The following is a 15335-nucleotide window of genomic DNA, read 5'->3' as shown; positions in this document are numbered from 1 at the left end:
TGGGTGCTTCTCTCCAGTGGAAGTGGACTCGCCACTGCCCGTGGGGCGAACTGCCCCGCACAGACTGTGCGCCGGGGCACTTTCCCCCATAAGTAGCCAGGAGCAGCTTTGCTAATTCAGAAATCAGGCTCTGTTTATATTAAGCCCAAATTGTTTGCAAAAACTGGAAGCGATTCAGCTTGTGCAGTTTTAGAGCTAATTATGTGTATGGAAAATATTCAACTGTACCAAGAATGTAAGAAATCCTCTAATTTATTCAATACATTGTTTCACAACATATTTCACACTGACTGTTGCCACTGAACCAAACCTTATCTCAGGTCATTTGCATTCATCTCCTGTCTGTAGATTAAAAAAAAAATAAAATTAAAATCATTCTCATTTTCTTAGTTTATTCAGTAATTGCCAAATGGGTTCTGGTGCAGCAATGCAGACTCCATGTACTAAACTTTTCCAGTTGCTATTTACAAAACCTTTTGCAGACAAAATCCGATGAAGATAGCCAGTGAAAGGCTTTTCACTCAACTTTAATAAGGTAACTAAATATGGCTAGGGTCTGAAAGTGGAATGGTTTACAGTTTTATTACCAATTTTTTTTTCGGCTCATGCTGGTTAACCCCGATGCCCGAGCTAAAGGTGCTTACACAACTTACTAGTTGGGTCGGGGGAGTGGGAAGCAATCCTGCGCTACTATCAGTGATATATCTGTAGGATGCCAACTATACACACATCAGTTTTATTTTATCCGCCAGTCATTTTGTTGTAGCATGTTGCAATTTTGCATGTCTTGGCTACAATGGTTAAAAAAAAATTCTCTGAATGAGTGGACAGTCAAGACTAATATTTATTTTAAAAAAGTAAAACTAAATTGTAAGCACTTTTTTGTAAAACCAATGTCTGTTTTGTTACATACTTTTAATGTTGTGCTTTGTAAATGTCTTATTTGTGTAATAAATAAAGTTAATGCAAGTAGAAGTGCTGGCACTTACATCCAGAAAATGACGTAATTCCATTTTATTTTATTTTTAAATATTTTCTGGCTTACTAATCAAGCAGCAACCCACCCAGTTTTCCTCTTTTATTATTTTGTTAAACTCTGGCTTCAGGAGAGTTCAACAAACGTTCGTAGTAAATGGATATAATTTCCTAGTTAGCAAACCAGTCATTAAAGAATACCTCTGGTGTACATTATTACAATGATCAATCAATATCAAAGTACTGAGCAAACAGAGAGGAAAGGAATTCACCAGGACAGCTAACTAAAATCTGGGAAAATAATGTTGATTAAGATGGATTTGAATGACTTCAACACTGAATCTGAGGCATTCTTTCTAACAAATTGTTTTCAGCCTTAATAACGTGTATGTATACTACACTACACACCTCTCAGGAATATTATTGTGAGTACAGTCTGCTTTTTTTCCATGGCTTTTTCTCAGTATGACTGATTAAATGATTATTTTCATTTTTATTTGTGCTGACAAAGATGACAAAAATATTATATTCCTGTAGAGGGAAAGGGTGAGACAAATCCACGAGGACAAATTAGATTTACTGTAAATCAGATTACCTGCTTTGGAATATTATTGTCTAACAAGAACTGTTTTCATGGGTTCGGTTTCTGTTCAATTGTTTCATCCCAAGCTTTCCGGCAGGTCCGAATGATCCATTCATGCTCATCATCATCTAAAAGGGAGATAAAGAGAACACCAAACATCACCATGTCAGAGCTGCTCTTTGCATCACTAGGGTCCAGCTCAAACAAGCAATTTTTCCTTTGAGAATAAATCCATTTTTAGCCATTGGCATCTCTTAGAACACATTTTTTTTTTGTTTCTTTAAAAGATTGTGTGCTCGTGTGTTGGAATTTGTCAAGGCAGGGGATACAGGATCTATGGCAATGACTCTGATTATTCGTCTGTTTGATAAGATTAGCTTGGGCGGAATGATGAGATTTACACGTATATATTTTATTTTTTGACTTTTGGGCAGGAGATGTGCAGGAGATGTGTTGAAACTATCAGAAATGAAGACACACATTTTTTAAATTCTGTGTCTGCATCGCTTGTCGGTTTATGAAAAGTGAAGGTGAAGAAAAATCTATAGTCAAAACCTAGGTTCTTGTCTTCCAGCTTTTCTTTTAGTGCTGTTTTTGAAATGTACATTATGACAGGTATCGATAACCTGATATAGTGGCTGATAGACATATTTTAGACCATCTTCTGTGTCCCTTGTTAGTATTCATGTCTGTCATATTTATTCTCAGAACATAATGACAGTGTGGAAAGAAAAAAAAATCAAAGACAATGTAGAGAAAACCAACTGTCCAGCAAAGTTTGAATAGAAATTTTGTGTATGATTACAAAAAAATAAGTTGGCAAATGTTAAGTTGTGGCTTCTTAATTCCAGAGATTTAAACAGTCTTGTCTCCAAAAACTGTTCTGCAGCCTTTTCTTTTGTGTTTGTGTAGGGGAAAAGAGATCTGTGTAGTAGACCAGGAAAAACAAACTTCAAGAAGCCTTGAAAAAAATCAAAGTATTACTTAAAACAATACTTGTATTTATTTTTATATAAATTAAATGTATTAGAGCTGCTTCTTGTGTTTACCACTGTCTTAACAAATTCATATTAGCTGCTTATGATTGTGCGTCTAACCTGCCTCCATATAAATTTTAAAGGGTTTGTAGCAACCCTTATTACCTGAAAGAATAGATGATTGCAAGAACGATGGAGCTGAGGGGACTGTAGTCCCGGTACTGTGACCATCACTTGGCATTGCGCATAATCCCATTTATTTACACAGCTGCCCTGCACAGCTGAGCACCCTGCTTAGGTAGGTCAAAATGGATCGGGAAAGAAGCATGTTGCTTGTAAGGAGTCAAATTTTCATGGAGATCTTTTGACTGTGGAATTGCACCTTTAAGTTAAAGCCGCATAGTGGCATTTGAAATGCAAAAGGTAGGAAGGTTCTGGGAATTAAGTTGTGCTAATCTAAGAAGTGAAAGTTCACAGAAGGGTATGTGACAAATTAGGTCTGATGCACAAGTCTTCAAGGTTGGGGGTTAATCTTATTGATTGCAGTGGGTTTTGAATCAAGTCAGCTTTGTCTTTCCTTTCTTTTCTTCCTTTTTTTTCATGCTACCCTCCCCTTTTTGTCATTCCTGGCCGAGTGAGTTGAATACAGGTCTTCACTTCTCCCAAGGCGCTGCTCACATGCAGCTCTATTGGCATCCTGGTAAAAGCAGGCTTAAGGAAAGCATGTGCCAAGGCATTTGTCCCTTGTCTGAATGGCAGCACTCGTCTGCCACCCTTGACAACCAGTAGTCAGAAAGGGAGGTTTTCCCTTAGAGCCTGCTCTCCAGTTTGCTCTTTGCATACAGTCACTGGTTTCCAGACAAAGTGCTGGCCTGTGTCTACTGACCCTCTTCTCATTTCCCACTCAAGAGTGCTGGCTTGCAAAAGGTCGGTTTTGGTGGTGAGCGCCCATCTCTGAGCAGTGCCCCAGTGACCGTGAATGGGTTGGAGAACACCCTTGTACTGCCATTGTTCCAACAGCTCAGCCTGGAGGCTTGCTTTAAGGACTGAAAAATGGTCACCATTTGGATAGAACACCTAAGTTCAGCTCTTTCTGTGTTTCACTGACATGATCTCTTTTTTATTCCCTATGCCTATGAATCAATAGGTCCATAACAAAATACTCTGTTAATGGCACATTTCTTATTCAGGTATAAACTAGGAGAAAATAAATGCTGAAAAATATGCTAAAACGGAAATTAAAAAGATGAGCGCTGAATCTTGCTTAAAGACCGTGCAATCGTTACAGAGACAGAGATTCCACTGAGAGCTGCAGCAGGAATGCAAACGTGGTCTTTAAGCTTTCTTAAAAACAACATCAAAGCCATAATCAACGTGCTGGCTTTTGTTCTATGCACTAGGTGTTCCAGCACAGTAACGATGTGATGACGTGAGCCTCAGCTATAACAAATACTGTCCAGCCTGGGTAGCTCTGTGATTTTAGCTGGAATTGCCTTAACTAAAAAAATAGTTTATCTGAGCCTGTAATAATTGCACGAAAATGAAACTTTGTCTATTTCTGCCATGGTGAAGGAATAAACAAAACTTACACATACTATACATCTCCACCATCTAGCTCGTATTCGGGTACAGATACATGTGGCTCACCCGAGTACTAGAAATAATCAGCTTGCATTCCCAGTGAGAAATCTACAGCACTCACTTAGCTGAGCATCAAGGGTATAAGCACTAAGAAAGGCAGATGCTAACTTGGCTTCATGTAACAGGTTTCCAACATGTCCTTGGTTTGCCTAGCTTGTTTCCTTCTGCACACTGGGTTTTCATGGTCTCCTAGGAAAGCACACAAGGCAGGTTGCTCTAAGGATTTTAGCCTCCCCGGACCCATCCCAAAATGTCTCGGTTCATGAATGATCTGATCCCATGCAAATTGAATACATGTTCAGAAGCACTGCTTAACTTGCATATAGTTTAATCAGATGTAAAAGCTGAATGAGCTATATGAATTTCAACTTGGTATATGAAAAGGAAAAACAGATGTAATGATTCAATATTCCAAAAAACAACCCAAAGCAAATCCCTGGAACTGCCATCCAACCCAGTGTACTGTGCTACTAGTCCTTGGTCTAGGTAAGGGGAAATGAAAGAATTGATCCAGCATAGCGAGAACCACAAACCCAGAGATGAGAATGGCTCCAGGGCTAGCTATGTGAGAAGAGGCAGGGAAATATTAGAATGTAAAGAGTTAAGCTATGGTAAAACATACTTTTGCTACACTAAAGAAGACTGGTTGATAATTACTGTAGTTTTAGGGCTATTTGAATCAGTGCAGCTGCAACCTCTTCAGTAGTAACCCCTGAAACAAGACAAACTGGGTTTATTGTACTGAACAAGTCTTAAAGCTCCTCCCTGATTGTTAGTAATTGGCAGCAATGGACTTAACAGCCTCTTGACTACCCTTTTTACACTCTACCTGACTGTGCAGCTAACAATTTAAATCACAGATGCCGATCCTTCTTTGTGGCAGCTGCTTGTTAACTACACGTTCCTCTTTTTCTGTCACTGGCTGCTTCCATAACCCTGCAACACCAGGGTTAGATTGGAGAATCACATTTCATCAATATTTAAAATGGAATTAAACCTTGAAGTTTGATTAATGCTACCAGATAGTGAGTTGTAATTACTATTTTGCAAATTGCAATTGTTTGAATATGTTAATATGATTGTCTAAGCACATCTTCACCTTCAGAAGTAATTTTCCCTTTAAAAAAGATTTGAAAAAAATACAAACTCTTTAATCAGTGGTAAATTATCACCCTGTGCACAATTAGGTAGTATGCGGTTCTTCATGTTGTGTGCTGAATTTTGTGTCAGCATATTTATCTTTAAAAGTTTATCCATTTTTTTAGATTTTCCTCAGTAGAATAAACACTCATGGAACAGACTTTGCTGCAACAGGACTAACCATGTTGATATTTGAAGTTAAAGAAAAAAAGCTTTGTCTGAAAATTTTATTGCAATCTGGTGTATTCCTGATCAGTTAGTAAATGTTAACAAGTTATTTCTTCCAAAGTTAGTGAAATATAATGATTATTATCATGACATATCATTGAAATCTTGAAACTGAGAGACATAGCGAGAAATCTTAACAGATGAGCTGTTAGAATATATGTAAGTATTGACTGATTCTTTTGAATTATTTTCTGGTGTCTCAATCAAAAATAAGATCAGTTTTCTAGCGCCCACAAAATACGTTTTGGATATTGTGGATCAGATCCTCAGCTAGCCCAAACTGGGATAGCTTCTCTTTTATTTTTGTAATTAATTCAGGCTGTTTTCATTAAGCAGGCAGAGGCATACGGAGCCAACCCTGGTAGCCACCTGCACGACTGATCCCCAGAAACAGCATCTGCCCACAGTAGATGATTAACCAGGGGTGCAAGTCCTACTGATCTACTGTTGGACACTGTCTACACAGTCAACAGGTCAGTTTGGATAGAGTCTTTTTAGGCAAATAGGATCCAACTAAATCTGTTGGTCGTACTGTGTTCCTGTAAGTAGCCTATTTCAAAATTAGTTGTTCTCAACAAATATTGCTTTGCAAGTTTCTTCCTTGTTTTTGGTGGCTTTATGGGAAGCTCCAAACACCAGCAAAGTCCAAACAGGTGTCTGTCAAAAATGCTGTTAGGTGTATTCCACGGTGAGCTCAAACTGCAGCCCACTTAAATCAGTGGATTTCTGCTCAGCATCTCTGCAAAATGAAACCACTTGTCTAATTTTCAATGTTCAGCCTAAAAGTAGAGGCAGAAGAGACTTCCCCAACTAGACTCTCCAGATTTATCTCTCAACTGGGATCAGAAACAGCTGAAAATTCAGGGTGGGCTTGCTTCAGGGTGCTTCCAAGGGATGACTTGAAAATATGCTGTAATTTAGGTGCATTTAGTCTTCCTATATTAAATGCATATTGCAAAGTTTAGAATTATTTGCTTCTAGCTATCGCGTTTCTGTGTTGCTTATAGAAGCCTCAGCTGTGAAAGACTTCTTAGGATTCTGCATGTTTAGGTGTCTGCAGAGCGGAGACTGTCAGCAAAGAGCAGTATTGTCGTGTAGGCTTCCAGATTTGCCCTCTTAACAAGTGCTTTCCCAGGAAACCACCAAGGTGCAAGGAAGATGTACTGCATTGAAATTGGAATACTTAGTGGCTTACACAGGGAAAAAACTACATTGTTCACCTTAAAAACCTTGTCTGACTGTGTTAGGTCTTTGTGCTGCACTTCGTTGCTGCATGTGTTCCTGGTGTCTTAATGGCTCTGGTTACACGGGAGGCCTGATGCACTCTCGGATGCACTCCAAATTTCAGACCCTTGGCTCCCTCCTCTGCCCAAAGGCAAGTTGGGACCAGACGTGAGTGGGCATCGTCCCTTCGTTCACTCTCGCTTCTGTTAAAAGCCCTCTGAGTAAGGAGGGAAGTAGACGTGCCCTGGTATGTGCCTCCATCAGGACAATCAGGCTCACAGCTCCAGCGTACCCTGAGGACACAGCCGTGTGGTAAGAGCAGCTTTCCATGACTACGGTTTGTAAGAGGGTGTGTTTACAATAGACAATCCTTGAACAAGAGCTGAGTTTCCTCCCTGTTTGCAGAGGGCCAAGCACACACAGACCATTGTAAACAATATCGTCTAATTCTTTCGCATGCCTGACTCCTCCCATCACCCGCAGTGCAGTTTATCATGTTCTTCCACTACACAATTACAATCACATGTGATAGCATCTCAGCCGTAGATTCTGCCTGGCACACCCCTTTCATTTCCACTGCCCCCTCCGGGTCCCTAGCACCACTTTCCTTACTGCACCTGACCCCACCAACATCAAGGCTGGCAAGAAAATGGAAAATATGTTTTCAATTAACCTTTGCTTCCACCCACAAATTCTCACCCTTCCATTTACTTTTAATTACTGTAATTCCAAAATGGCCCCCAAATGAACTTTCCATCTCTTGTAAAACTTGTTTTCACATGAACCGTATAGTTGAATATAAGTGCATATAAGACTTGTGTATAATCCTATCTAATGGATTCACAATGGATGTTATTCTTGGCATGCCACTATTTGGAACTGAAACTTTCACAGTTTTCAAAACGATACGTATTTTAAGATCAGGAAACCACAAGGAACAACATATCTGCAAAAGCTATAGCTACTGAAATTACTGTAGTAACCTACACCGTGATGCATATATTAATATTATGATTGTTGGTTATAATATTGAATATAAATCATATTGGTTCATAATCTATTTTACTTAATGGAGGAAGTTTTATATTAAAACATGTATGCCAAATTTAATCTAAAAATATTTTCTTGGTTACACGCATGAGAGGTCTCCAACTATCTCTGTCACCTGAGCAGACTTTGACACTGAGAAAGACATAATAAGTATGCATTTTGCAATGGCATTCAAAATGTGCCTGATTTTAACACATTTCTGTATAAAAAGATATGAAACGAGCATATGATAGGTAGGAGAATTGGTCCAACATTTTAAAAAGTGTTTAGGGGTGAGTAAGAGTAGACATCAAGCTACTTCTCGTAGGAGTCTGGGATCTTCCCTTTAAATGAAGTAGACTCAATTTCCTTCTGCCATCTTCACTTCAATACTCATTCATTTGCCTTGCCCACTCAGCAGTCCACAGTTTGATACTTGCTAACATTCTGCCTCTCCTCCTTCTAAGATTTGGCTCCTCAACTAATTTATTTGTTAAGCATTGAAGATTATATTGAGGTCCAAAGCTCTCAGAGCAGGACAAAAGCTATCTATCTAGCTAAAAAAATAGGAAGAGATAGATGGGAGACACTCGGAGATCCAGATGAAAGAGTTATAATACAATTTCTAACCTTCCTCTTAATGTAATATTTTTCAAATCTTCTGACTATCATAGAAGCAGTGAGTCTGGAAAGCAAGTACCAGCAAACTGGAATTGTATGCATGGGGGCAGAAAAACTACGTCCTGGGACTAGACACAGGAGAAAAACATGTATGGGAGATAGAGACAAAACCAAAAGATGAATTTGTATGGACTTGTGTAGAGCCTTGTGGGCAAAGAAAACAAGCTGAGTGCCATGGCAAAGAGATAAAACATTTTTTGCAATGGTATTGCAGAGGAATATGAATCAAAGAGGCCAGAAAGAGGACCTAGCAATAAAAAGGACAAGCACTCCAGCTGTTGCAAGAAAAGCGAAGGGCCACTCACACTCATATGCTCTATTTGTGTAAATGGAGAGCAGTATTGGCTCTCTGTTTTACAAAACCCTGTTTTCAGAAATAAGTTTGTCAGCCAAAGTAAAGGGAAAAAGATCAATGGATTGCAATGAACGGCATTTAGCATGAAAATGAGTAAAATTTACAATTCAGTTAACTTGTTAAATGTTAAAAAATCAGCAAACAATAGACACAATTTGTTTTGTTCAGAGCCCAGAGGTAGAGACCAAATCCTCTAAATTAATTTCTGCAAAAGCTGGGGTTTTTTTCCAAACAGGTCTGGATCCTATTCGTTGTAGAATATACTGATTACCAACTATTTTTAAGAGCTTTACACAAACATTATTTCTTTTGTTGTGTGAAATGCAGAATCAGCCATCTGGCAAATGCCCCAGAGCTAAAATCTTTTACATGACATATAATTCAAAATGATTAAATATACAACAGAAAATAGCTATAGCATTGCACTTAAAATAGCATGAACTTTTACTGCCGATCAAAACTGATTTCTTTAGCTTAACAAGTATCCAAAGAACAATTATTTGAAGAGCTTTTAAGAGTTTCAATATGTAGGAACTAAACCTCATCTAAATTCAGTATCTTAAGTCAAATAAAAAAGAAACAAATGTACAAAAGATTAAATGGTCCTGCGTTATAAGTAGACATTTAAATCTATGGGAAGCTAAATTCATTCGAACAAAAATACTATATTCCCTCTGTATGTGTATTGCTGGGGCTTTCCTCTCCATTGCTAAGGGCATCTGCCAAAACAACTCTTACATTCTTAGGCAATGACTAGGGACTAGCCTGGAATCAGACTGTTCATCCACTCCCTCCATCATCAGAATGGGCAATTTCAAAGAAGAACAGGGAATAAAGCTCCGTGCATGATCCCTAAGTGCAGTCAATCTTTTTTCCTGCACCACAGTCGACTTTAAGTTAAACTTGCTGTCTTTTTTCCAGAAATACTCCAGGCCTGAAAAATTGCCAGGTCCTCATCCCACACCCAGTTCTCCAGTAGTTTATGAGAAAGAGCACGCAAACATCTGCATGTATTTGGGGTACACGAGGGTAGGTACAGAAATATTACCCTGCGTAATTATTGAGTGGTTATGGCTCTGTTTCTCAACTACATTTTTCAGACAAGTCAAAGTCTACATTTCCCAAAAAGCACTTGGTGCAAGTCAGGTCTGAGTTGTAAGACAAAATAGTCTAAATGTAGGCAATTTATCTCATGGCTTTGCATACTTGGATAAACCTGAAATGGATGAATACATCGCTGTCGACTTTCCAAAAAATTTTGCTTCTAAATTCTTTCAGACCAAGCCCGAGAACCTTCATCCCAAGGTCACAATGTGAGGAAACTGTAAGTCTGTGATTACTAAGGCTTAGAATTAAAATGGCTTTGCACCCTTGCCTGTGGAGTTGGGTCAGCCTCAACCAAGGAGCCTCAGACATTCTAACCCCAGACTTTTCTAAACTATAATAAAACAATATTCCTGAATCTAGACTTATTCAGCTCATCATGATTCCTGAAGCAGCAGGATTTTTCCCGCTGCTTTTTACGAGACTTTTAGGTGTGTAGAAATCCTAAACTGATTGCTGGCTGGTTTGGGATTGCAGCAACACCAAAACCTCTCCCCTTAATAAGACACTTGTCCTGCTTTTCTGGGCCTAATCCTGCTCTTAATAACATGCATGTTAATTCAATTACCTGACTAAGCTTTTAGTGTAAAGGCAGGCTTTGTGTCTTCCTGCTCTTGATGTTCTATGAAGAGATGCATATATGTCAGGTAATATTGACTGCAGTATAGAAAGCTACCCTATGCACCATACACATACTAATTAAACCTGGAGATGGAATATGAAAGTAGTAGCAGAAATATTCTCATATTACAAAGAGTAAAAGCATGTTTTATATTATTTACCCCATCCTTGGGAGAACCACAGGAGAAACAGGGCAATTTTCATCAGGATTATCTTTGCTTTTCATCAAAAGAGAGGTGACCCAGGCAATCTCCTATAATCTTTTCCATCTCAGTATAACAAAATCTCTATTTTTGATGGTATTTTCTCTTTGAAAGCTATGGGCTTCTCCGATATTTGGGTGTCCTAAAACCTGAATGTCACAGCTCTTCTTGTACCTCCCTGCTTTGCATTAAACATAACATCATATATTTTCTACTTTTCACTGAAAAATTGGGAAATCTTCCCATCTTTCTGTTGACCAAACTCTGTTACAAAGGTGCCAGGAGTCCTATTTCTGGGGAAAAAGAAAAAAAAGTAATACTCCTAGTGAAACAGGAGTCTAGTCCCAGTATCTATTCAAAATAAACAACGTATCTTCTTACAAATGAACATTCCCATTCTTATTTATGTGTCCAATTTTGTGTACTTCGCAACACTGGAAAAAAGAAAAGATTGAAGAACACATGGAGAATCAAGAGAAATTTGAGTATCCCCAAGGAAACAGAGGTTTAGGGACGGAGTAATAACTGCAAGATTGTAATGAGAATTTGGAAAACTTTGCTAGATAAAAACATATAACAAAACTGTTGCTGTCATTTCATTCCCTGGGCCTGATTATGTTTTCAGGATGGGCCTTTGCACTGCTTTAACAGTGAGAGCTCTTTAAGTAAATGAGTATCAGACCTCCACGCTAGTGAAATGCAAGGCTTGCCAAATTTAACAGGAGTCTCTATGGTCCTCTACATCCACTCATCTTGACAAAGAAGCGGTGGAAGCAAACTCAGTAGTTTCAAATGGCGTCTATTTTCTTCTCCTCTGGAATGGTACCTGGATGCTGCCAGTTTGGAGGCAGGTCAGTGCCAAGGCTGTACGCTTCCTTGCCCTCTTTCACAAACAGCCAAGAAACAATCAGAAATTGCTTCATAATAGGACCAGGGTGAAAGGTGAGAACTGGAGTATTCTGAAAGGCTGCTGCCAGACCCGAGGAAGATAGTGTCATTTTGGTAAACCTGTCAAGCTGTTGTAAGAACTTCCTGAATGCTTCCTACCATCTGCTTTTGATGCTTTCAAGACTTGGCTGGAAGCCTAGAGGTTTTCCTGCCCAACCTATAATGGAGTAATTCTGGATCTGTTCCCTGTCATCCCAGCCTCTTCCTCAGTTTCTTCTGCTTACAGCTGGGTTTTTTTTTTTCTTTTTTCTTTACTGCAGTGGCCTTGTGCCCTGAATCATCTCTCCTGGGGCGGTAAGAGTTCCTCTGATGTTGAACAAGTGCCGGGTTTTTCAATTGTGTTCATGTTCTTGAGAGGAAGGGTCTGGCCTACATGACACATTCCTTCTTCACACTCACATCAACAAGTCTAACTTTGTGTACAGGGCTCTCAATGGAACGGCCACACAAAGCACATCTCCAGCGACTCCGTCAGACTGCACGCTGCGCTGGTCTGGTCAGCGAATATTGATTGATATAATTTGTAGGGTTTGAGATAAATGTCATAAAGGACAATGAGTTCAAAGAACAGATTAAAAAACAATAAATTGAATTCCAAGGCGTTCCCTCCTGTACTAATCTGTGTAGGTTCCTGTGTTTTTGGAAAGCATGTTGCTTATCTTCCTCATCAGTAGGCCCACTGCATTCCAGTATTTTGGATCAATGCCATTTGTAATAATCTAGATCAGTTTTTATTCAACGTTTATAAAACAGGCCATGTATCATAGGGTATATTTTATAGCAGATGGTATCTCCAATTCATTTAACCCCCCCTTCACTTCCCTCCTCCAATATCACAGTGCATACTTATAAAAGCTCTTGAAAGTAGAGCTGAGCAGAATTTTTTTCAACAAATAGTAAATTTGCTGAAAAATTGAGTTTCCAAGCAACAAAATGGTTAAACTATGGAACACTGAAAATGAAATGTTCTGTCTTCTAGAAAAAACAGGTCTTGCAATTTGGACATTTGGGAAAACAAAAAAAAAGTGGGGTGGGTGGTTGCTTTCAGAAATAATTTTCATTTTAAAAAATTCTGCACTAAAAAGGTGATAAACACAAAGGTTAAATAGCCAGAACACAAAGTGTTTGTTTCAGGTCAGATTACATTCTTTGAGTTATCCCAGTGTCAACTGTTTGGGGATCTTCTGTGGTTTTTAATTTGAAAAGTTTCTCTTTTGGCTTGATGAGAACTAATTTTCCCCAAGGCTTATTAATTTGGGGACTTATCCACAAGATCCAGTATTTGCCAGACTCTACTCAAAACACAGCTCTCTGAGGTGACAAGAAAGTTTCCTGTTCAGCATGGTATTTAAACATAGCCCTAAGACTCATTTCAATAAAATTGACTATTCTAACATGTAGAGATAAGCACATGCTTAAGCACTTTGCTGGTTCACAACACCGAGTTTATTAGCTTTCAGGATCAATGATGTACACCTTACAACCACGCCCTTGCTTGAGATCATAATGGAAGAGATTGAAGATTTTCCTGAGATTAACATACCAAATGTTAATAAAATATATTTATTCGTATCTGCTTGGGAATACTTCACTGTAATTTTGCAAAATATGATTTATACAACTCTGGAGATTCATAAATCGCTGACAAAAATAAGAAAGTAAAAAATATTTTAGCTCAGTGATAACAGAACCAAATCATGGACTTTTTAATGTTTTAGCTTTAATCATGCATCCTAGAAGATATGACAAATAAACTCATCTTAGTTTACCTTGCAGAAGAAGTTAATCATACCTGCGTTTCTCAGAAACCTGAGTTTGTAGTCAACAATAACTCTGGTTTCAGGATTATAGAATCCATCACCACAGTCATAACATCCTTCTGGGATCTTTTTGGGAGGATCCAGATTCGTAAGTTGAGAAATGCCTGAAGGAAAAAAAACAAAGGGTTAGCTTTATTTTGCCTTTTTTTTTTTTTGCATTTGTGCCTTTGATCAAGATAACTAACAAATATTACGTCCGTGGCATTTGCTATAAAAACAATGCAGTTACCTTACAATAAATTTTATAAAACATTTTGCCAATTTTGCAGATGAAGAAAATGAAAATGGAAAAATCCATACACAAAAAGTGTGTAGTAAAACGATACCACTTTGATTTCCTCATTTATGGTCCTGTGATACAGCCCCCTAAGCTAACATTACAAATATGACCCCAAACTCCAAAATGGGGCCAGGAGAGTCTTGCTGGCCTCACAAAACTACGTCATCACTAAAATATTCTATGTATAAAGAAGAGTATTTTATGTACTACGTTACATATTTTACTACTTGTTCCTTACAAATCTTTTCATCTTTTGACTATAGACAAATAATAATATTATAAAAGTCTTTAGCAAAAATATAGACTGGACACAAATGTTTATTTTGGTATCTACTAAAAAGCTACGTGGGACAGAGGTATTCAAACTTTATTTGATGTCCTGGATGTAAACCAATTGCTTTTGCTCAACTTTTCTATATTAAAAGCACACTGCTAATGCAGTGAAGGTGAAATGTATAAAAGGGTTAATCAGGATATCAAAAGCCGTAGATAACAAAGCCCTGTCCTGCAGGTCATCACTCAAGAACACACTGTGGATGTAATGCTGCATCCTGCGCTGCGCTGGTGGAAGGTGGTGTCAGCATTCTTCTGGCAGCGTCGTATGGTCGGGTCCTGAAATTAGCCAGAGCATTTCTGCTCCATGTTACTCATGTAGCCGAATTAATCTTTCTTAAGCAAAGTGGTTAGTTTAATTCCTTCCAGACTCTTAGGATTGCAAATGCAATTCAGTACCTGCTGGTTTAAGACCAGAACAGATTTCTGTATAAAATCTTCTGTCGTAGCCATCACAGTAATGCCATTTTTTATCTTTGTATTCGAGACCATCTGCAAAAGTGTATTTCCCCTGCAAAACATGTTCAAGCACAGAGTTAATAAACATGATGGATGGATTGAGTACGAACAAGGCTAGTGCTCCCACTGCCAAAACTGCGCGTTAGCGGAGCAGAGCGAGTGCATGGTTCAGTTCAGGTTGAAGTAGCGTTGGGAACCGCATCTGCGAGACGCCCGGCCGCGAGCAGCCTCGCCCGCACGCGTTTGAGTGCGAGATGCCGCCGAGGGGATGAAAAATTGCCTTGGCTCGGAAATCCGCTTATTGCACCCCAAACCTTCTCTGCTCCCCGTCGGCGGGGTCCCCTCGGGGTGAGGCGGGCAGGGGCCGGCCGCCCCCGCCCGGGGTACCTGCGTGGGCACCCCGCGGTGCCAGACCGCCCGGTATCTGCCGCCGTTGGGGAACAGCAGCTCTCCCTCGCCGTCAAACATCCCGTCCCTCAGCGCTCCCCGGTACTCGGTGCCCGTCGGCAGCGTGTAGGAGCCTTGTCCCTCCATCCTGGAAGAGACAGGGCGGTTGGGGAGGAGGGGGCGGGCAGCCCCGCGCCTCCCGCGCCCCCCCGGGCCCACCTGCCGCGCACGGTGCCCCCGCTGTAACGGCCGCCCGCCGCCTCCATGGCGGCCTGGCCCGACAGCGCGGCGACGTTGCCATGGCAACGCCGCCGCTGCCGGGGCGCCGCGGGGACCTAAAGCTCCAC

General features: G+C 39.8%; 1 protein-coding gene across 1 annotated transcript; it reads right to left on the bottom strand.

Moving 5' to 3' along the window:
- Positions 1-237: 237 nt before the first annotated feature.
- On the bottom strand, positions 238-15286 carry MORN5 (MORN repeat containing 5). Its single transcript, XM_075170795.1, has 6 exons — positions 15208-15286; positions 14989-15136; positions 14542-14653; positions 13502-13633; positions 1571-1686; positions 238-342 (listed from the first exon to the last, which is right to left on the bottom strand). Exons 1-5 carry the CDS (start codon positions 15252-15254, stop codon positions 1607-1609), a joined length of 519 nt encoding a protein of 172 aa, XP_075026896.1. The 5' UTR covers positions 15255-15286; the 3' UTR covers positions 238-342; positions 1571-1606.
- Between the last annotated feature and the right edge of the window lie 49 nt (positions 15287-15335).

Source organism: Calonectris borealis, chromosome 21 (genome assembly GCF_964195595.1).
Source record: "Calonectris borealis chromosome 21, bCalBor7.hap1.2, whole genome shotgun sequence".
Taxonomy (NCBI): Eukaryota; Metazoa; Chordata; class Aves; order Procellariiformes; family Procellariidae; genus Calonectris; species Calonectris borealis.
The sequence above is the reverse complement of the archived record's forward strand: the minus strand, read 5'-3'. Positions and strand labels throughout refer to the sequence as shown.

Bases quoted from the DNA above. Each gene is read 5' to 3' on its own strand.
- MORN5 (XM_075170795.1), bottom strand. From the start codon at position 15,254: ATGGAGGCGGCGGGCGGCCGTTACAGCGGGGGCACCGTGCGCGGCAG. The intron at 15,137-15,207 runs GTGGGCCCGGGG...TGTCTCTTCCAG, and splicing joins GGGGGCACCGTGCGCGGCAG to GATGGAGGGACAAGGCTCCT. The intron at 13,634-14,541 runs GTACTGAATTGC...TTTTTCCTTCAG, and splicing joins TTCTGGTCTTAAACCAGCAG to GCATTTCTCAACTTACGAAT.